At 39.3% G+C, this 23,050-nt stretch overlaps 1 protein-coding gene across 6 annotated transcripts in view; it reads left to right on the forward strand.

The window, feature by feature from the left end:
- The window catches only part of Zzz3 (zinc finger ZZ-type containing 3), a 68,110-nt gene that overhangs the window by 29,439 nt on the left and 15,621 nt on the right, over positions 1 to 23,050 (forward strand). For 5 of the 6 annotated variants that reach the window (XM_021196188.2, XM_021196189.2, XM_029537237.1 and 2 more), the window contains exon 4: positions 3,942 to 5,497. The exons of the other annotated variant lie outside the window; for it this stretch is intronic. In XM_021196188.2, the coding sequence (XP_021051847.1) occupies positions 3,972 to 5,497 (1,526 nt within the window). In that variant the 5' untranslated portion in view covers positions 3,942 to 3,971. The remainder of the gene's footprint in view (positions 1 to 3,941; positions 5,498 to 23,050) is intronic. 6 annotated transcript variants of the gene reach the window in all.

Here is a 23,050-nt window from a genome sequence, read left to right on the forward strand (position 1 = left end):
TCTGGGCAGTGTAGACTGTTCCAGGCTATCCAGGGCTGACGAGCAAAATCCTGTCTCAGACCCCACAGCAGACGTGTGAGAAGCAGTGCCTGAGCACAGCCTGTGCTGGAGACGGGCAGGAAGTCAGAGTGGCAGTACTTCTCACTCTTCCTCATTTTTTCCTTTGGCTTTTGTACCTGAAAATGCACAGGTATAGTGACCAGTTTTCTCTAAGTTGTTCACTCAATAAAAGTAAATAATATGATAATCATATTGGTGTTGACTGTGCATGGTGGTGCATGCCGCTCAGGAGAGGCAGAGGCAGGCAGATCTCTCTAAGTGTGAGGCCAGCCTGGCCTACTTAGTTCCAGGACAGCCAGGGCTACATAGTGAGGCCCTGTCTTAAAAATCCAAAATAATGATGATGATGATAATGATAATCTTGTTTAGTCTGTCCTGTTTCTTTTGGTTCTGACCCAGTTATGTGTAGGTACAGTCACGGGGACTAGAGGTTTATGATCCAAAAGAGCTAACCATGTTTTAGAATTTAATAGTCTTTATAAAAGTAGATTCAATTTGGGGGAAAGGTGGTTTAGTGGAAGTCAGATACGAGGATGTGTGGATTTAGGGGAGGTTTGGGACTCAGTGTGGACAGGCTAAGAGTTTGGGTTGGCTGGCCCTTTTCAGTCTCTTCAGTAGTTAAGGACTTAGAAAAATGGGGGAACACAGGACAAAGTGCTGTTCCAGTAAAGAACCACACTCCTCTGCAGAATTCTGCAGCTCACTGGTTAGCTGGGCCACACAGGGTCGATTGTGGTTTTATTACTAGTTGGGTTTTGCCCACATGAAAGTGTTAACTCATGGTTTGATTCAGGGTTTCCCTTAATTCGAAAACTATTGTAATATAATTTCTATTACCAAGTGTGTGTGGCTAAGGCTTTCACCAGCTGTCTCCTATTTTAGTTTATTAGTAAGGGTGTTCTTGAGCTAGCTGGCAAATGGGTTCACTTCTAGTTCCTTAACTACTTCATATTTGACTAGAATATAATTATACACCCAAACCTCTTCACCAGATTCTTTAGTGACTGTATTTAGCTAGAATAAGGAAAATTACAGCTTTAGTCTGTACTACTTTGCTAAATAAACAAGCTTAGCAAAATAGTTGAAATTTGGTTGGAATAATGTAGTCATACTTAGATAAAGTGTATATAATGTTAATTCAATCCAAGATAATTTTACAATCTGTTGTTTGATGCTTCTTTAGCCAAAGTGATCATGGCCTTATTTTTAGTTAATGTTTTGTTTAAATCATTGCTATCTAGTAAAATATAAATGAGAATTGTATGTCTCATTGGGCTTGCAGCCTGATAATTGAGTTATATGTTAGAATACTGCCTCAAGGCATTGACCTCAGTGTCTCTCACACCCAGCATGTATGAGTTGGCTGGAGGCGTGACGTTCTACAGGTTTCTGTCTTCTTCCCTTTCCCCCTTTCTGTTCTAAGTGTCAAACCCAGGTCTGGGTTTGTAGCAAGCTTCATGACATGCTTCTAATGTGGACTCAGTACCAGGTAATACTTGCTGTAAAATAAACTCTTCTTGTTGGTCTCCAAAATGTTTGTTTATTCTAGCATTTTTACAGTTTATTGGTAAGACAGCTTCTTGATAACCGCAGGCTTTATTTAATTGTCGGAAAGAACTAAAACCCTTTTAGGGAACAAAAATATGGAAAGGGCTTAATCTTTGACACTAATCGGTGTTTTATTTTATAACTGAAATCATGAAGAAAAGTGTAGATATTCATAGGTGGTATTTGATAGAGATTTGTATTCATATTTGTGTGTACATACACATGTGTATATATGCATATATATTTTTTAGTTCCCAGTATTAGTGACATATCTGATTTAATAGTCTCTTTTCTGGAAGTTGATTCCAGAGAAAGAGATTGCTCCTTGTTCAGATTTCCAGATCAATGTCAAAAGAAAAGAATGATTATGGAAAACCAGTTAACTGAAATCATAGAAGAGATTCATATGCCTTTAATTGGCATCATTATAAAACAAAATTCAGTGAGTTTCCAGTATTATTTTTCAACCACAAATTATAAGGATCATTAAATTTGTATTTTATTTTATAGTTTGTTTATAAAGTTAATTTTAGTTTTAGGTTCATATATACATAGATATTTAGTATATAACTGTCAACATTCAGGGCCTCTACATTTCGGTACATCAAATAAATAAATTGCTTTCAAAAATGTTTGTGTTCTTTTACACATTTAAAGCTTAATTTGCATTTACTGTAATTTAAAGTATAAATTGATATCAGTATATATTACCTGTGAGTAAAGTAGGACTCACCTCTTGATGACAAGATGTTAGAAAGATAAATTAGTCACGTTCCTGCTGTGAGTGTTCAGATAGTGAAGCTCATGTGAGGCACTCTGTTTCCTGATGGTACCATACTTACTGTTAACTTGATTTCCATGAGATTCTCTAGAACAAGTAAATGTGCTGTAGTTACAGATTTTAAAATAGCCCTGCTTTGAAATGAAGCTAAATTCAACCAACTTAACATATTTCACAGAGTACTTCCTTAACTCATTGTCAACAGGTCAGCAGCAGGAACAGGGAAGTGCTTTCCTTAGTGGATTCTTGTGTAACATGTTGAGGATCATCTGTAGTTCCACCTTCTCTAGTGTTAGGTAATTGTAGTTGAGGCCTAGAAGGGAATGTACTTGATTTGCACGTGGAGATTAGTGGCATTAGAAGGATTCTATGTGAGGGGCATGGTGAAGTTACATTACAGCCATTATTATTGTTTAACCATTCTGTACCCCACTTGAAATTCAGCAAAGAAGTGGCAAAATATCTAAGAAAACCAAATGGGTGGGGAATAGAGACTTGGAACATTAATGATGCCTCTGTTCTTCTTGATATCATGGAGGTTCTGGAAATATCATCAGCTCTTTCAGAGTTTACTAGTGGACCAGTGAGGGCTTACTCCAGCAGCCTTCTTATTTTCTCTTAGAAAGTCAAGCGTCCTTACTAGAAAACCCATTTATCTATCTCCCAAACAGTGAGTTAAAGCTATCCTGCACTATACACAGAAATTTAAAGAAAGAAAGTGTCTGTGCATGTATGTGTAAAAATACACACAAATGTGTTATGTATGAAATAATATTCCCTATTTCTGAAATGACTATTTCCTTTCCAGGACGGCTACTGCTTTCTGTCCTCAGGATACCTTCAAGTAGTGACAAGCCTTTATGTAGAGATAGAAGCTTTGCTCTGCTGTGGTGCTAGGCAGTGCAGACTACTGCTGTGACTTCTGTCTACTATATCCTTGTAAAAACTCCATAGCAATATTCCAGAGTCCCCTACGATCTCCTATTATTAAGGCACTGAGAGGAATGATTTTAGTAGAAACCTTAAGACTGATTAGAATGGCTTCTGTAAGATAACTGGTCTGTAACTTTGAGAGTATTACTTTAATAACCAGAATGACACAGTTATGTTTAGTTTGATCACTTCTGGGTACTTTGTGCTATTCTGAGAGGCAGAGAAACAGTGAACGTGTCTTCAGAGTTCTGTCTGAGCTGGCTGTATGTCTGTCAGTAGACTGTGCCTCAGTCTCCTCCATTGTAACTTAGGTACAGTAGACCTGTCTGAGTTGTGAGACTTCAGGGAGTAAAGATATGTTAAACATACGCATGGAGTCCAGAACATGCTAAATGGTGTGGAGTAAAGATATGTTAAGCATACGCATGGAGCCCAGAACATGCTAAATGGTGTCTGGTAGCTGTTACTAACATCATTATTGGAAACTTTAATAAAATAACTTTTGTCCCATTATTTATTGATAATGGCTATACTTGGATAAAAAGTTACAACTTTATGCTTTTGTTTTAGATATATTAATTATTACCTTTTTCTCATTATTTTGTTTACATTTTTGAAGGTTTCCCAATGAGTGGATCATGATGACCGTATGGTAGGGACTTGCCATAGTATGGCTGCTTCCCGATCTACTCGTGTTACAAGATCAACAGTGGGGTTAAACGGCTTGGATGAATCTTTTTGTGGTAGAACCTTAAGGAATCGTAGCATTGCTCACCCAGAAGAAGTCTCTTCTCATTCTCAAGTACGATCAAGATCACCAAAGAAGAGACCAGAGCCTGTGCCAATTCAGAAAGGAAATAATAATGGAAGAACTTCTGATGTAAAACAGCAGAGTGCTCGAGAATCATGGGTAAGCCCTAGGAAAAGAAGACTTTCTTCTTCGGAAAAGGATGACCTAGAAAGGCAGGCCCTAGAGAGTTGTGAGAGAAGGCAGACAGAGCCAGCACCGCCAGTCTTTAAGAACATTAAACGCTGTCTTAGAGCTGAAGCCACAAATAGTTCAGAAGAAGATTCGCCTGTAAAACCAGACAAGGAGCCAGTAGAACACAGGAGGACAGTAGTGGACCATGATGCAGACTTTCAAGGGGCTAAACGAGCTTGTCGATGTCTTATATTGGATGATTGTGAGAAAAGGGAAGTTAAAAAGGTGAATGTCAGTGAGTCAGGGCCACTTAATGCTGCAGTAGTAGAAGAAATCACAGGCTATTTGACTGTCAATGGTGTTGATGACAGTGACTCAGCTGTTATAAACTGTGATGATTGTCAGCCTGACGGGAACACTAAACAAAATAACCCTGGTTCCTGTGTGCTGCAGGAAGAATCAGTAGTTGGAGATGGGGATTCGGAAACCCAGACCTCAGTGTTCTGTGGTAGTAGGAAGGAGGACAGTTGTGTAGACCATTTCGTGCCTTGCACAAAGTCTGATGTGCAGGTCAAGTTGGAGGACCACAAACTAGTAACTGCCTGCCTACCTGTGGAACGACGAAACCAGCTGACTGTTGAGTCAGCTTCAGGCCCTGTTTCTGAAATTCAGTCATCCTTAAGAGATTCTGAGGAAGAAGTAGATGTGGTGGGAGATAGCAGTGCCTCCAAAGAGCAGTGTAATGAGAACAGCAGTAACCCTCTGGACACGGGTTCTGAACGCATGCCAGTCTCTGGAGAGCCAGAGCTGTCCTCTATCCTAGACTGTGTTTCAGCTCAGATGACATCTTTATCAGAACCTCAGGAACATCGATACACCCTGAGAACTTCACCTCGAAGGGCAGCCCTGACCAGAGGTAGTCCCACTAAAAACACATCTCCTTACAGAGAAAACGGACAATTGGAGGAGAACAACCTCAGCCCCAATGAAACAAACACAACCGTTAGTGATAATGTAAGTGAGTCTCCCACAAATCCTGTCGAGATTTCTCAAGATGAAAAGGTTCTGTGTTGTGACTCTGAAAACTATGGAAGTGAAGGACTAAGTAAGTCACCCTCAGAGGCCAGAGTGAATATTGGACATTTGCCATCTGCCAAAGAGAGTGCCAGTCAGCACACTGCCGAAGAGGAAGATGATGACCCTGATGTTTATTACTTTGAATCAGATCATGTGGCACTGAAACACAACAAAGAGTATGTGTAACCATGGTAACCATGAGTTCTGCCTTGCTTATCACTTCCCAGGGGTTCAGTATTTGTTAATAGATGTCTATACTTAATGCTTTTATTACAGATGAAGTTAACACTTTAGTTTAGATTTAACATACATTTCTTAACTCAAGCTAAGGAGACTTGATGTTTGATGTTGAACTTCATTACTCGTCTCTGGTAGTTGAGATTTTCTCGTGCTATATCCCATGTGTCTAAATGAGAAAGGGCGAATGGAAGCGTGGGTGGTGTCTCAGAAAGATGAGTGTGAATGGGAGTGGTGACACAGTGTTTTCAGTGCTGAGTCATCACAGCTCACTCTGGCGTATCCTTACAGAGCTTTGTAACGTCTGCCTTTCCAATATGGATAAAATAATGAACATGGAGCTGTCATCCAGGTACTAGGAACCTAGCAGACTAGAAATTATTTACACTTAATTCCCATTAATTTTTTTTTTTGATTTTTAAGAATGTGCTTGGTCCATCATCTTTGCAGTTTAGAGAGATAGTGCTGTTAACATTGTGATAGTAATATTTGTCATAACCCTAGTTAATACTATTTTTCCCAAGCCCTTAGTACAGAAGTTCTTTTTGCAAATAATTCTGTGTCTAAAATTGTCCACAACTTTGCTCACTTAAAAGTATTCTGGAGAGTAATGCAAATGAATAAGAGCTAACTATTTAAATAATTCAGGAAGGAACTATAAAGTGTTCATCAAAACACTTTTTGTTTTGTTTTGTTTTTTTGAGGCAGTGTTTCTCTGTGTAGCCTTGGCTGTTCTGGAAATCACTCAATAGTCCAGGCTGGCCTTGAATTTAGAGACCTACTTACCTCTACCTCCTGTGTGCTGGGATTAAAGGTGTGTACCTCTACTGCCTGGCTCATCAAAACTATTTTAATAACAGTGACAAATTAAATTAATTCCTCTTGTAGGTCAGCTTTTCAGCTACTATCACAAAGTCAGATTATACTGATTGTACAAAAGCAGTTGAATTTGAGGGATATTTCTAATGTTTTTTTGTGACAGATGCCTGATAAAATATCTTACCAGGGCTGTGGGACATGATCTTTTTGCTACATTTATTAGATTGATCAGGACTTTAGTCTGACAGTGCTGTGGCCTTTTATCTTGTCTCCTTTCTAGGAAGAAAAAGTTTTTTTCTGTATTCTTTTAAAATTGTATTTTAATACCGTGTTTTAAGAAAGAATTTTCCCTTAATGTTTTACAGTTTTTAGGTTATGAGTCTAATATACTTGATCAGTTTGAGGCAAAAAAATGTAATTGTATAAAGGAAAAATTTCAGGTAGAAGTAAGATGAAGTGGTGCATGGTACCAACCCAACAGTGTCCCGGCGAGAGAGACCAAGTCAGGAGGGCAGCCGGGTCATAGAAGTAGGGAACCCTGTCTTCAAAACCCAAGAAACCCAAACAAATCAACAAAACATGCTTTCCATTTATGCCCTTTTCAAAACAAATCAACAAAACATGCTTTCCATTTATAACCTTTTTAAAAATGATTTGTATTTGCAGGAACAAGGAAGATGTATGTTTTAGAGGAATAACTAAAACCTCAAAAAGTATGATATCTTGCTTTCTTAGTTTTGGAATAGGGGTACCTGTGTCATCCATGTTGGGGTTGAATTGTGAATTCAAGTGAATCTACTACTTTAGCTTGCTGAGAGTGTGGGACTTGAAGCTTGTGTGACCATGGCCAGCTCCAGTTTAAACAGTATGAATTTCTTTAGAATATATTTCTTCTGAACTGAGAGCCTGGCAAGCGTGAGGCACACATTCAGCCTCTGGGCCCCCACCTGTTGTAGGAAATGATGTTTCAGTAGGTCTGTTTCCCTTTGTTTTTTTGTTGTCTTTGTTATGGGATATGCTCTTAAGTTTTCACTGGTTATTGATTCTGAAAAACAGTAATTTATACTTTTAAAAATGAACTTTCATGGTGACTAAGAAAAACAGTACTCCCATAAAATAATTTTCCAGGCAGTGGCTGTAACTTGAAAGCTAGCATTTTATGCCCTTCAGTCGATGAGAACAGTGTAGGGGGCGTGGAGGCCTTTGGAGTTTGGGATACTGTTTGCTGTTAAGACAGTGCTTAATTCTGATGCATCATGGGGCGGCTAGGTGAAAGAAATCACTAGTTTCGCTCCCCTTACCTTTTGCTTTATCCTGAGTCTTTGAAGATAGCACTTCTAGGTTTTACTTATTTTTGGGTTTTGCTTGCATTACTTGGGAGTAAAACAAGAGTGTACATATGTTAGGCAAGTGTGTAACCACTACTCTTCTGAGATGGGAAGGGATTGTCACACTTAGCATCTTGGTTCCAAGTAATTCCAAGAAAACAGTACTTGATCATGTTTGATGTAAAATCTTTAATAAAATCCCTTATCCTCCATGTTTCTATTTTCATGTTTTTAATCCATGTCAGAAGTGATTGGCTTATAAAAAAAAAAACAACTAAAAAATAAATCAAGTGATTGTTTAAAAATAGTGTCATTACAGTTGTCTAGTGCTTTTAAGTTTTATGGAAATGTAAAATACTTTGAAAGTGGTATTGGTGGATTGTACACAGTACCTTGTGTGCTAGAAAAGATCTCTAGCTCTTTGTCTTTAAAACTGGAAATTTAGCATTGTCTACAGTATTTATGAATACTCTTCCAAAAGGAAACAAGTCGTATTTCCTGATGCCAGTTAAAGCAGGTTATTACAGTCGGGCAGCATGGTGCACAAATACCTACCTACAAACCCCATCTCAAAGTTTTAGTAGAAAATGCTGCGGTTGCCATAATACTGTCAGGAGGCTCTACCTGTTCTAGTTAAAACTTTCCCCTTAGCTAATAGTAATGGTTTAATTGGCAGTCTTCACCTTGTCCTTTTAATTTATCCATCTGTCTAAAAGACTATCATATATAAGGTGATATTTTAGAGTTCTAGCTTTAGATATGGTTCATCACAAGTTAGGTGACGGCACAGAGAAATGAATCTTAAGTATTTAGGGTACTTAGCTATGGCTCACATTGTACTTTTTATTTTTTCCCCAAATAGAGAACTACATACATTTGCTCACTGAGTAAGGGGACTAGAAAGTATTTTCTTTTGGTGAGATTTTTGTTTATAGTTATCTTAGTAGATGTTCTCAGGTTTGGCATAGAGGGCCCAAGGCAATACTTTGTGAGAAGTTGCTGGCCTAGCTGCCTGGGATAAGCCTTTAAGGATCTTGCTCTCAGAGTCAGGTGAGGATGTTAAGCCCTGGGCCTTAATTTATAGTACTGCTTTTCCAATTCAAGAGGTGATCACGCAAAGGAAACCTTCAAGTGTGTATGTCAAAGACAGTTATTAAATGGGTGTATTAACACAGGCAGCACGGCAGAGGCTCATCACCAGGGTCAGAGGTCTAGCTCAGTCATAGCACACTTTGGAAGTGTGTGTGACACCATACTGCTGCCAACATCAAAGGCCCCGTGGTTGAAATGGGGTATACCTTGGCCTTTTTAGAAACTAGGGAGGTTTGCTTTGGTTTGCTTTGAGACAGGGTCTCTTGTAGCCTAGGCTGCCCTCCATCTTGTGATGTTGCTGAAGGTAACCTTGAACTTCTTGACCCTCCTCCCTTTTCCTCTGGGATTACAAGAGTGTCATCCACCACTGGACTCAGCCTTCTGTCTTTTAGTTGGTGATCTGAACCACGCCTAGTTATTCAGTGATGATTTAGGTTTCTAGGTTGAAAACCTTATAGAGCAGATCTTTGGTTTTTCGTTTATTTGAGGTTTTGTTGTTGTTGTTTTTTGTTGGTTTTAAAATCTGACAATAGTTAAATACAGTGTTTTTAATCTGTCAGGATCATCATTTTAGATAAGTAAGTCCCATCCCTGGTTAACTTAATTACCATGTTTTTGTTATTGTTTAAAGAATGTGGCTTCAGACAGAGGATGTGGTTAATCTGAGAAGACTACTCTGAGGGTTGAGAGTGCTGTGGGAAGAGGAATATGCTTGGTGCTTATCAGCTCATGGAAAGAGCTGTGGGGCCGACCAAGCTTGCCCCAGGCATCGGGTGTGTAGGTGAATGAGAGGAGCAACTGTAACTTAACTATAACTGTTGTCAGGGAGTAAGCCATTGACTAATCAAAACATGGAATGAATTGTTGCCAACACAAAGATGCTATTTTATTATGTGTACGGGTATTTTGACTGCATATGTCTGTGCACCACATTGGTGCAGCCTGGTCCCTGTGGAGGCCAGGATAGGATAGCTGGTCCCTTTGAGCTGGAGTTTCAGACGGTTGTGAGCCACCATGTAGGTGCCGAGAACCCTGCACCCCAGAGTACAAAAAACCCTAGAAGCAGCAGCGGGTGTTCTTAACTACTGAGCCCTATTGCCAGAATCTGGAATTTTCAAATAATGTAGATGATTTTAAATGATTCTTTGCACTCATCTTAAGCACATGCATATAGTCTTAACATTGTTGATTTATGCTTATTCCTTGCAGAGGTGGTGGAGTGATACTCTTGATACCAGTATAATAGGTCTACTTTTTCATGTTGGATGGCCCTGGCCTTCCAGTAGTTTCGCTTCTGTCTGTGTTCTTTTGGCAGTGCTGTGACTTAGTATTTCCTTTCATTTTTGTTGAGTTTTCCTTCTAATTGGTCAGTATAAAGGATGCCTACACATAGGTCCTTTTTTTTAGTACACATTAGTAAAGAATTCTCTATAGAAGGCAGGGCTTAGAGAAATAACCCTTGACTGTAATGGTGTTAGACCCATTGGATACCTGTTGGATCCAGAAAGGTTCCAAATGAGTGGCCATGTAAGCAGATACATATGGCAGGATTGGGGAAGGCTAAGGCACTGGTGTTTGGGTGTAACACCATTACAGTCATGGATTGTTTCTCCTAGCCCTGCCTTCTGTAAAGAATGCTTTATTCTGGCTGGTTGGAACGTGTAATTTTTGCTTTGTGAACACTTAATTGTTTTGTGTATAGCTCCATGGTAGTTATTTGCTTGGTCTGTGGAATCTCCTGTTAGGTTTGTGTAACTTTGTTTCCAGGTAGAGGCTCCCTGTACATTTAGGTCTTTTTCTATGATTTCTTCCTCTTTGGTGTTGTGTCCTACATACTCTCACTCCTTGGCTCCCCCAGGCTGTTTTCTGAGTCTCTGTTGAGAAACACTTTGTTGTCTAAAATATATTGGGAGTTCTTCCTAGTAAGGCCTTTCCTCATTGGTTTGCTCTTTTGCACACAGCTTGGTTTTGCATTGTCTGTTACCTGGGTCTGAGAAAAGTTACATCACAAGAGTCAGTCAGTGTCAGTTATTTTGCCATGGCTGTAAATAGATGCATCTGACTTTGCAGATCTATCAAATTGTGTGAGCCTGAATGAGTTTATTATGTTCATTAAGTGGTTGTAGGATTGCTGATGTGGGTGCTAGAAACTGAACTCAGGTCTTCTGCAAGAGAGCAAAGAGTGTTCTTAATTGCTGAGGTATTTCTCTAGCCCTTCATTTGGCATTTTATTTTTAAAGTTTATTTTAGATACTTAATTTGCTTTATATATGAGTGTTTTGCCTGCATGTTTGTGAGCCGTTTCAAGTGCTTTTAGCTGAGGAGCCATCTCTTTAGCCTCCTGTTGTATTATGATTGCTTCATCTCCCCCTCCTTCCTCTCTTTCATTTGATCTTTTCTTTTTTATTTCCTTTCTTCCTTTTTTTTTTTTTGGAGACAGGGTTTCTTTGTGTATGTAGCCTTGGCTGTTCTGGAACTCTCTGTGTAGACAAAACTGGCCTTGAATTTATAGAGATCCACCTGTCTCTGCCATTCAAGTGCTCTGGGATTTAAAGGCATAAGCCACCACCATTGGCTCCCTCTTTCTTTTGGTTTTTTTTTTTTTTTAAAGACAGGATCACTATGTAGCCCTGGCTGTCTTGGAAATCACTATGTAGACCAGGCAGGCCTTCAACTCATAGAAATCTGCCTGCCTCTGGTGAGATTAAAGGCATATGCTGTCATGCCCAGCTTGACTTAATTTTTTTTGTTTGTTTGTCTTTTTTTTTGGTTTTTGGTTTTTTGAGACAGGGTTTCTCTGTATGGCCCTGGCTGTCCTGGAACTCACTCTGTAGACCAGATTGACCTCAAACTCAGAAATCCACCGGCCTCTGCCTCCCGAGTGCTGGGATTAAAGGCGTGTGCCACCACGCCTGTATTTTTTTTTTTTTTTTTAAGATTTTTATTTATTTATTTTATGTATGTGAGTACACTGCCGCTCTCTTCAGACACACCAGAAGAGGGTGTTGGATCCCATTACAGATGGTTGTGAGCCACCATGTGGTTGCTGGGAATTGAACTCAGAACCTCTGGAAGAGCAGTTGGTGCTCCTAATCACTAAGCCATCTCTCCAGCCCCATTGTTTGGTTTTTTGAGACAGGGTTTCTCTGTGTCGCCCTGGCTGTCCTGGAACTCACTCTATAGACCAGGCTGGCCTCGAACTCAGAAATCCACCTTTGACTTAATGTACACTTGGCAGTATTTCCTCTTTAATGATACCCCTTCTACCTGCTGGTTGACTATTTGGAGATATTAATTACCACTATTTCAGATACTGAGGGTTGAACGTGGGCTCTACTATTAAACTTTTACCTCCAGCCCTAGAAATTAATTTTTATTGATATTCTTTGACATTTATTGAAAATTGGAATAATAGAAATTATAGTTGAATAAAGTTAGCTATTACTTGAAATATGTTTTTAGCTATTTCAGTGATTAGAGCAGTAGTTAAAATTAGATCACTGGTTGAGATAAAGTTCATGAGGATCAGCAAGAGAAAGTGCATACAAGAAGACATAAAACTACTAGGTTTGAAGAAGTAATGCTAAGAGTTAAGTGGTGTAATACCTCTGGATTTTTGCTCCTTTTTCTTATTGCTAGGACTTTTGCTGGACTATGTCCACTGTATACTATGTTTAGAAAGGCATAGGAATGTGCTCCTTTATATCAATACCAGTTTACCCTCATTTCTAATAAATGGCCTTTAGTTATTTTTTATGAATATGAATAATTTTTATACTTGTATCTTTGCATCATGTATGTCCAGTGCTGCTGGAGATAGTAAGAGGGTATCAGATCTCCCTGAAACCAGAGTTGGAGACAGTTCTGAGCCACCATGCGGGAGCTAGGAACCAAACTTAGAGCCACTGAAAGGACAACTTGTGCTCTTTCCTACCCATTCTCCAGCCCCAGTTTTCCTTTGTAATAAAGTTAGCTGGTGGGGGGGTGGAGGTGCTTGCCACTCACTCCAGCACTTGGGAGAGTCTGCAGCCAGCCTACATAGTTCCAGAACTGCCAGAGCTACGTAGCCTGAGCTATGCAGAGTCAAACCCCGTGTTGCAAATTAAAAATTTTAAGAATTAACTGGAATATCTCACAGTTGTTTTCTCTAATACCGTTTACCATTTAAGTTAGAATTTTTTGATTCATCTTTTATTTTGCTATTTTTTACATTTCCTACATTATCGTTCCTCTTTAGATCTGTAGTGTGCTACCAGATTCTTAAAATACATAGCATATTCATAGAAGGAAAGTTTCATGGTCATAGTTTATTGGTAACAAGGGTATGAAATGAGATAATCAAACTGATTATAGTTGAAATGAAGTGTCTTTTTCCTTGTGCTTAACACATGATTGTGCATTTTACACATTTAGTGTGATACTCAAAAATGTATACATTATATAAAGGTCAGATTAAGAAAATTGTTACATCCATCAACTCTCAGTGTTGGGGATATTATTATGCCTCTTGGTTTGAAATATGTGCTGTTTTGGTCAACAACAATGAACTCTGCTGTTCTGGAGAACACAAACTGTTCCCGCACTGGGCTCATCTTCTTCCTCCAGTCCACGTTCCCAGCCTCTCCTGGTGTAGCTGAGAAAACTCTAGAGCAGGCAGTTATGGGAGGAGCCAAGGTATCAAGTAGAGCATGCATTTCATAGTTTTTTTTAAAGTTACAACTAGATAAGATTTGCATTTTAAATGGTACCTCATTCAAGTGTAGACTCAAATTAAGTTCCTTACAAAGGCAGTGTGGTTGACTGTACCAGCCAGGAAGAGCACTCAGAGCAAGCCTGTCTCCATCCTGGTGGGAAGCCAAGCAGACACTAAGAGCTGATTCATCACTTGTACAATAATTGTAGCCAGTATATTGTCCTCTGAATGTACTTTTCTCCTTGCATTTCACCTTGGTTTTGATACTACTCATTCTCAATTACTAATTAATTATTTTCTTTTTGTCCTTCTCTGGGGTTCTCATTTAGCTACTGTGGATTAGAAATATGTTACCTGTTTAGTAGTGGATTTAAGTGCGAAGCGTAAGCTTGGACTGTTCTATTACTCAAGACTATTTCCATTGTTGCACAGTAAACAGAGCAGACCATGTATGAGGATGAGTTTATTACTGCTTTCCAGTCATTTTTCAGCATCTTTCACTTAACTAGGCAGGCAGCTGTTTTTCAACTCATCTAGCAGCTGTGGGTTGAGCTCTGTGAATGAGTGTCAGTGTCAGCTCTTCTCTGGGTCATCTGAAATGGTTTCTTGCTTTCTGGGATACAAAGACCCCAACTAATTGTGGTCCAGTCCCAAACTAACCTTTTCCTTTGAAACACATGCTTTAGGTAATAGCTGCTCATTTAAAACACTTCCCTTTACTATCTCTCCCTTATTATTCTACGTGCTAGCCCAATTAAATGGAATATACTTTTTTTTTCCCTGTTAACTAGTGGGAGAGGGGCAGCAGCCTGTAGAGGTCAGAGGGCAACTTAGAGGTGCTCTTTGTTCTCCCATGGTGTCAGCTTTGGTGGCAAATGCCTTTACCTGCTCGAAATTATCTCTCCAGCCCTATTTCCAAAAAAACAGGGGAATGGGGGAGCAGTGGTTTCAGAGACTGGGTTTCTCTCTCTGTGTGGCCCTGGCTGTCTGTCCCACAATTCCGAAACTCACTCTCTAGCCCAAGCTGGCCTTAGACTCAGAGATCTGCCTGCCTCCGCCCCCTGAGTGCTGGGGTTAAAGGTGTGTATGGCACACCTTTACTAAGTATGCAACCAAGTATGTTTAACTCAGGGCCCATGGGTATCATGTGCTCAAGGGTAGCTGTGAGTGCAGCCCAACATAAAATTGTAAATACTTGAAGATACTCTTAGTGGGTTTTTTCACTTCGATTTTGTAATTCTTTTACTTCTCCAGCTGAACTTTGTAGGTGTTGACATTGGGCATGCCTGGAGGAGTGCCTTCTCATGTACATACTACCTGCTCTGCTCTGTGTGGTGCTGATCCCCCTGGTTATTGTCCTCTGTCAACAAGCAGGAGCCCTCTTAGCTAGCCTCTGAGAAGTCTTTCTCTTCTCAAGACTGGTCCGACACTGCTGTATGGTAGTGAGTGATAACTGCTATAATTGTATATGATAGACCACAAGCTCTTAGAGAACCATGTCCTTCAGCTTAAGAGAATTTCCAAACCCTTAACCGGTTTTGAAAATGTTAGAAAAATTAGCATACTTCTGGTAATAAAGTCTTTATTTTTTCAGTGTTGAAAATTAACCCTAGGTTTTTATGCATGCTAGGCAAGAATCTACCACTGAGCTGGATTCTCAGTTGCCAGACTTGTAAAAACTGTCTTGATTTTAAGTTTTAAAAAAGTTGAGTACGCTGCATAATCATTCACAGTTTATTAAACTCACATATGGGGAGAAGTATTGCTGGAGTTGTGTATTTAAGAATGGGTTGTCAAACTAATATTTTTATAATTAGAGTATAAAAATTGGGAATAAAAACATACAGAGTTGTGTTTTGAGATAAAGTTTTTATTGTCAAATGTTATAATTTTTAAATGTATTTTTACAGTCTTGAGTTTTGTGTGTAGGCTTTTGAAATAGTACACAATGGTATACATCTGGTTCAGGGCTGAAGGACTTGGAAAAAGAGAAATGGTTTGTCTCTAACACTGGCCCTGAAGGGTGGATCTCGGGAGTTGGCTAGCCATCCAGTGTATCCAATCAGTGATACTTCAGTGAAAAACATTGTCTCAAAAAGTAAGGTGGAGGGAGATGGAGGGCTGCTGTGGACCTCACTCACACCCTATACATACCTTGTTTCTGTTCCATGAAACCTTGCAGCTGCAGTAGCAGAGTAGAAGATCCATTACAGTGAGTGTGTCTAGAGCAAGCGCGCTAAAACTCCTGGGTGAGGAGACATTTGATCCACCTGGGCTAGGACGGACTGTCTGCAGAAGACAGTGAGACTGCCGTTCTCTTTAGAGAAGAGCCTTGGTTTTTGTTTTCTTTTGGGTTTATTCTGTTGTTTGTTTTTCTTGCTTTTTGCACATTTAGAAAAGCAGTAGGAACAGTTTGAAAGGCCCTTTAAGTTCTGTTCCCATAAGAACCCCCAGGTTTAGGGTACAAGTAGCTCTATAAATATAAGTAAAAATTCAGATTCAAGATCTTTGAACTTTTATGAAGCTTATTTAATTGAGTGATTGGCTCCAGGTATGACACTGCGCCTGTGATTCTGCACTTGGGAGTGAGTTCTAGACCAGGCTGCCTAGATAGTAAGACCCTATTTTGAAAGAACACCCTCCATCCCTGTACATACTCCCTCCCCTTAGTAAGTAGCACCTTCAAAACCCAGCAATGAAGATGAAATCAAGGCAACAGAACCACACTTTATTACATTGTTAGTGGCAGGAACTAGAAACCCACTCAGAACTATCTTCAGAAAGAAAGTTTGAAAGGCTCAGGAAAGACAGCAGTGTTTGAGTACATATTGCTATTGATAAGGACCCAAGTTCAGTTCCCAGCATCCAAATTGGGTGGTACACAACTGTAATTCTCATTCCAGAATATTCTGATATCTTTAACTTCATCAGGCACCTGTCCTCAAGTGTACACACATACTTAAAAAACAAACAAACAAAAAACAAAACAAAAAAAACGGAGCTGGAGGGGCTGGAGCAGTAAAGAGCGCTTGCTGCTTTTGCAGAGGACCCACAGCAGGTGGCTCACAACCACCTGTAAGTTCAGTTCAGGGGATTCTTAGTGCTCTTGGAGGTTCCATGGGTACCTGGCATGCATATAGAGTACATACATACTTTTTTTATTGACTTGTTTTAAATTCCCTTGTGTATGATAATTGAATACTTTAATGAGAATTTAGAATGATTTCAGTGCAGGTATATAGCATACATGAGTCAAAAAGGTTAAGTAAAGAGCAGTAGACACCCTTTTAACTAAGCCAAGCTCAGGAAACACTGCCCAGTTGTGCCTCTCCTGTCAGTATGGAAGACAGTATGTGCCCTTATACCTCATTCTCTGTTTTTTCCTTGTTCTTCTCAATTTCCTCCATACTGGGGTTTCATTTACTATACTGCTGCTTTGTATTATGTTTGCTATGGTGATGGCACTGTACCAGTAGCAATACAGGACCATCAACACTAGCCCTATATCTGTTTACAGACTGGAGAGTGCTGTAGTCACTGATTATGTAGCAGATTGGATCCCCTGGGTCAGGTGTCCTGCTATTTGTAGGGAAGAAAAGAAACAACTAGTGTAATGTGCTAAACTTGTCCTTGGGGGTTGGAGAGATGGCTCAGAAGATAACACACTTGTGTAATAACCAGGAGGATACAATTGGGATCCCATGAGTCCGCAAGCAAGTTCAGTGCACTGCCTGTAATCCCAGTGCTTGGAGCCAGAGAAGGGATTCCTTAAAGCAAACTGCCAGCTAGAATAGACAAATCTGCAAGCTCTGGTTTCAAGTGAGGTCCTGTCTATATAAGGCAGGAAGTATTGAAGGAAGACACCTTGAGTCAACTTCTGGCCTTCATATGTTTGCATGACTGTACAAATACAACAACTTCAGGCAATATATCACATATATAAAAATACAATGCCTTCATAGGCCAAGTTCTCCTTTCAAATGCCCCAAAGAATTAAAAATTGCTGTTCAAACAAGAACTTAGATGCAGATGTTCACAGTAACACAAGTCATAATAGTCAAAAGGTAGAGACAACCCAGACACCTAGCAGTTGATGACTGTTATTGTAATGGAATATCATTTGGCCATAGAGAAGGCGGGAGTGGCTAGAGAAATGACTTAGCAGTTGAGGGCACTTGCTGCTTTTGCAGACGCAGATTTGACTCCTAGCACCTATACAGCACCTCACAGTGAAGGTGGACAAACATACATGCAAGCAAAAACATTCATGCTGCCCCCCCTAAAAAAACTTGAAAAGCAACTTTAAACATACCAAAAAAAAAAAAAAAAAAAAAAAAAAAAAAAAAAAAAAAAAAAAAAAAAAAAGGCAAGAAGAAAGAAAAGTAAAGTCCAGGTACTAGGAATCTTGAAAATAGTAAGCAGGACCCAGCAGGTCATCCAGCTCCATTTATGGATGTCAGCTTGAACAGGCACATTTAGTGAAATTAAAGCAGATTGTTTGAGGGACTGGGCAGCAGGGCAGCAAGAACTGATTGTTGGAGTGTTTGGGGACCTGGGTCATGATGGATTAGTGTAAAGTTGTGATGGGGTTGTGTACTTAATTACCTGGTAAAGGGTAACTCAGTTATACATGTTACTGTAAAAATGCCTAAAATAGTATAGAAGACTATGATCATATGATATATTGGAGATACTCTCCTGAGAAACATGAAGAGAGAATTATATTTTTATTTTGTTTGTTAAGTTTTACTATGCGTATATATAAGACATGTTGGGAGCATACCTCTTATGATGGCAGCGCTTAGAGCAAAAATATAGAATCTTATTTTTAACAAAGAAAAGCTAATTATTGATGATTTCCCCCCCTTAATTGGGGATAAATTTAAAGATAGTAGCAGACTGTGTTGAGATGGGTTTTCTATGTATGTTGAAATAGCCTACCACCACGAGGGCCCTGTGAGCTGGCATCCGGCAGTCTTAAAAGCAGCTTAGTTTGTTGTCTTTAGCCAAATCATGTGATATACTGAAATGCCTGAAATATGGCTTTTTGTTCATTTAAGTAGAGCACCAAAATGTTCTTAGGAATTACAGACTTGTGAATGTTCTTTGTTGTAAAGGTATGATAATTTTAGTAATAATGTTAAAAAACAAACACTGAGTGTTTACAAGAAAAATGAGTGTTTGGGGGAGCAAAAACCAATCCGTGACTTCTACAAGGGTAGTGAGGGGACTCTGTCCAGTTCCTGAGAGTTTCCACCCTTGAGAGATCCCTGCTCCTTGTGAAACCTGCAGATTCTTAGGAACTATGTTAGTAGCTTAAGAGGAAGTTTTGCAAGCGTGGTTTTCAGTTTGCAGATTAATTAGGAATGCACTGCAGAGTTCCTAGATGCCATGTACCTCTGTTGAGCATCTTATTTTAGAAAGGGACACTTGTTACAATTTTGATGATACATTGTTAGTAATGTGTATTCTTTTCTAGGAGTTCCTTAACTTTTAGGCCCAGTTTTTATTCCCAGATACATGGGGAAATACTTAAGAATAGTGGTTGTAATCTTTAAAGCACAAATTTATTTAGCAGAAATTCTTATTCCTCTGTATTGTGAATGAAAACCTATTATGTAACTTTGTAAAAAATTAATTTAGCATTTTTATTCTCCTATATTTTATAAAAAACCTACATGTTTTTCTCACTAGATTAAAATATGTTAACTTTATTTCATAATGTTGGTATCATGGGGATTTTATTTTCATGTTTCATACTTCTGCTCTGAGTTTGTATCTCATTATTAGAAAATGTTTTAATAACATAACATAAATCAATATCCTTCTTTTGTGGTGCTGGGGATTGAACCAAGGGTTTCGCATCATGTAAATGTTTTACTTCTGAGCAGCCCTCACTTCAGTGCTTATCCTAAAAGTGGCAACTTCTGTCTAGCTCTAATATTCTGTGAATCTTTGGTAGTGGTAGCTGTTATTTTATTATATTTGCCTAACAGTTTTCTCTTAGAATGCAATGTGCAGTTCCTTTCACAGCTTTGTATGTGTTCTGGCAAATTCATTCCAGAAACTTGCCGTGGATAAATCGAGGTATGATTAACTCTTACTTGATGATCGTATGTTTGAAAACAGCTTGCCTCCTTCCGTGGGATGTTGCTTTATTGCTAGGCTGGCCTTGAATTTGTCCTCTAGCCTGGGCTGTCCTCAGGCCTGTAAACCTTCTGCAGAATACTGTTAAGTACTGGTGTCCTTGATAAATAGATTTTGGTGGAAGAGCTTAGTTAAGAGGTGTGCATATAACATAATTTACTGTTAGAGCAACTTGTAGAACTGGCTAGAAAATGTGTCATGTAGTTGATAGTTAAAACTTTAACTGTTTTGTATTTTGTATATTTGTATTTTAACTGTTTTGTATTTTGACATATTCTGACTGAGGGTCTTTGAAGATGTTAAGGTATTCAAATGGGTTATAAGGTCTGTTGAAAGGGATCCTAGTTGTTTTGTTTTCCTCTATTTACTTTGCCTTTTGAAGTAGGATCTCACCATGTAGCCCAGGTTAGCCTCCAAATCATGGTCTTATCTCTGCCTTCCAAGTGCTGTGATGTCTTCAAACCTGCTTGCTGCTTAAAAAATGTTTTTATTACATTTATTTATTTGTGTATATGTCTACATGTTTACGGATACACTTGGTGTAGGTATGGAGGTAGATTCTGCCCTTCTACCATGTAGGCCCAGGGGATAGAACTTAGTTCCTCAAGTGGCAGGCAACTTTACTGAATCATCTCTTCTGCACCTGCCTTTTAAAAGTGGAATGTCATTGCTGTGTGGAGGGCTATGAGCTTTAGTTCTGGTTCTAATACATCTGAGGGACTCACTGTGTTCTTCTGTAAGACCAGGCGTTGACAAGCCTATTCCGTGGTTAGGGTTTGAAAGTACAATCGAGTAAGTCAGAGCAGTCTTCGCTTTCAAAGGCCGCTCGGTTTTCTAGAAATGGAAGAGTGGAAATGATAACATGTGTTAGGTCACAAAGCAGCTGTATGTATTAATGATTTACTGTAGGCAAAATGTGTGAACTATAACTCATAGAATTGATGAGCGATCTTCAGGCACTTAAGTAATTTGTATAAGAACATACTATAAACAGTTGTTGAGGGATTTTGTTTATTTTTGTTTTGTCTTTTGGTATACATAAAGTAAGAAGCCAAGGTATGAAAAATACAATTTTTTAAAAAGTTTTCTTTTCTTTTTGTTTAAGATTCTATTTTGTATTATGTATATTGGGTATTTTGCCTACGTTCCTGGTGCTTACAGAGGCCAGAGGAGGGGGTCAGATTCCTTGGAACTGGAGTTACAGATGGTTGTGAGCCATCAAATGGTCCTGGGGATCCAACACAGGTCCTCTGCAAGAGTAACAAGTGCTCTAAACTGCTGGCCCATCTCTCTTACCCTTCAGACTTATCTTTAATGGCCACAAATGAGTGTGTGTGTGTGTGTGTGTGTGTGTGTGTGTGTGTGTGTGTCTGTCTGTCTGTCTGTCTGTCTGTCTGTCTGTCTGTCTGTCTGTGGTGTCTTGTCTTGCAGATTCTAATTGGAATATGACAGCGGAATGTACTTTTCTGGTTTCTTCTGTTGAATTGTACCTGCTCCTTGTATGTAGTTGGATGTATGTTTCTCTCCCTAAATTTGAGGAGCTTTGAGTGATAATTTTGCTGGATTAGTCTGTAGCTTGATTCTCTCCTTTAGCGCAGATTCATGGCCGCTTGGGTTTCAGTGTTGTAAATATTGTGGTTGTGGCTGGTTTTCAATTTGCCACCTTGGTGTAAACCTTGCCTTAGCTGACTTCCACACTGCGGCTTTCTTCTGCCTTTAGATCCTTCCTGTTGAGTTAGATTTACTGAGCTTTTCACTTCCCGGGTCCTCTCCCTGCTACACTCTATTTCTTGGATTTCTCATTTTTCAGGTCATCGATCTCATATTACATTAGATTTTTGGAGTTTACATTTTCGAATTCTTTTATTTCAGTTATTGAATAGATGTAAATTTAGAAGTAGTAATAATTTTGCTTTGCTTTTTCATATTTCCTGTGATTTTAAGTAGGAAGTATGACATGTATGTAGTGAGTAGTCTTTACCTGAAGGTGCCGTCAGTACTTGTTAATGGTTAGGAAGGAAGAAACCTAAAGCTCAAAACCAAACCAAACCAACAACAACAACAACAGTAATAAACCAAACAGCAGCACACACCAGGTATGTATGGCTACAGTGAAGCTCAGTTAGAACAGTGCTGGCACTTACAGTAACTACAGGAGAGCAGGGGCAAGCATACTGTAAATAGACTCAAGGGTAAGAAAGGGGGGACGTAGAGGCAAGAGAAATGGGGAAGAATTTTCAGGAGAAAAAAAATTGGTTGAAATACAGTTAGAAAACCAAATGTAAACAAATATAGATAAAACAAGAATTTTAAAAAATCTTTACTAAAAATCAGTTGTCAGAGTACCAGACGTAGATCTCATTGTGGTGACCTCACCTGTAATTGAAGAGCTTCCTCTGGACTCCAGATGTCCCTGCCTTTATGTAACTGTGTTTGTCATCTGTATTAACCCTCCTCCACCATACCTGGGAGCACTCCTGTCCTTTTTATTTATCCTCTTTATTCATCTGGTGCAGAAAGCCAGGATTGAACCAGGGCCCTTTCTGCTGACAATTATTTTGAAGAATCAGACCAATGTTCTTGGCAGAATGTCTTAAAGCTAGATGTTTTTAAAAACAGGTTTCCACATTTATTTTTAAAGGTTAAAAATGTCCAAATGAGCTCTGAAGAATACTCTCCACCATGGAAATGGAAGCTTGGCCCCTGGAAGAAGATGGTGGTGCACTGAATAGTAAAATTTTCCATCTTCCTCCTCCTGTTTTTCTCTCTCCCTCCTATGTTGATGGCTATTCATGCAAATACTGCCTAGAAAATTGGACAATAAAGTCTTTTAACCATAATGTTTATGTTCATAAAAGTCAGTAAAATTTGGCCAGAAAGGGTAGTGGAAATAACTTAGATATAGGTACTGTTCTCAAATACCATCTCCTAGCCTGGCAGCCACATGTCTGTATGTCAAGGTGATGAATAAGGTGAGATTGAGAACTCTCTGCTGCAGGTAAACGCACTGCTAGCGTCTTGTAAGGGTCAAGCAGAGGGTTTTTTTTTTTCTTCGAGACAGGGTTTCTCTGTGTAGCCCTGGCTGTCCTGGAACTCATTTTGTAGACAGGCTGGCCTCAAACTCAGAAATCTGCCAGCCTCTGCCTCCCGAGTGCTGGGATTAAAGGCGTGCGCCACCACGGCCTGCGAGCAGACTGTTCTTACAGAGTCAGCACACAGCAGTCCTGTTGGAAAGTTATAACTTCACATCACACAAGAAGCACGAATCATCTTCACAGGTGGAGTCAGAACCAGAGTGAAAGGGTTTTGTTGGTTCTATGGAGGTTTAGGACTTTTTTCATTTCATTGTATTTGGATTTTTTTATTTTTAAAAAATATTTGGATGAACATCTGTGGTGAGTTGAAAACATCTT

The sequence above is a fragment of the Mus pahari genome, chromosome 4, assembly GCF_900095145.1.
Source record: "Mus pahari chromosome 4, PAHARI_EIJ_v1.1, whole genome shotgun sequence".
NCBI lineage: Eukaryota > Metazoa > Chordata > Mammalia > Rodentia > Muridae > Mus > Mus pahari.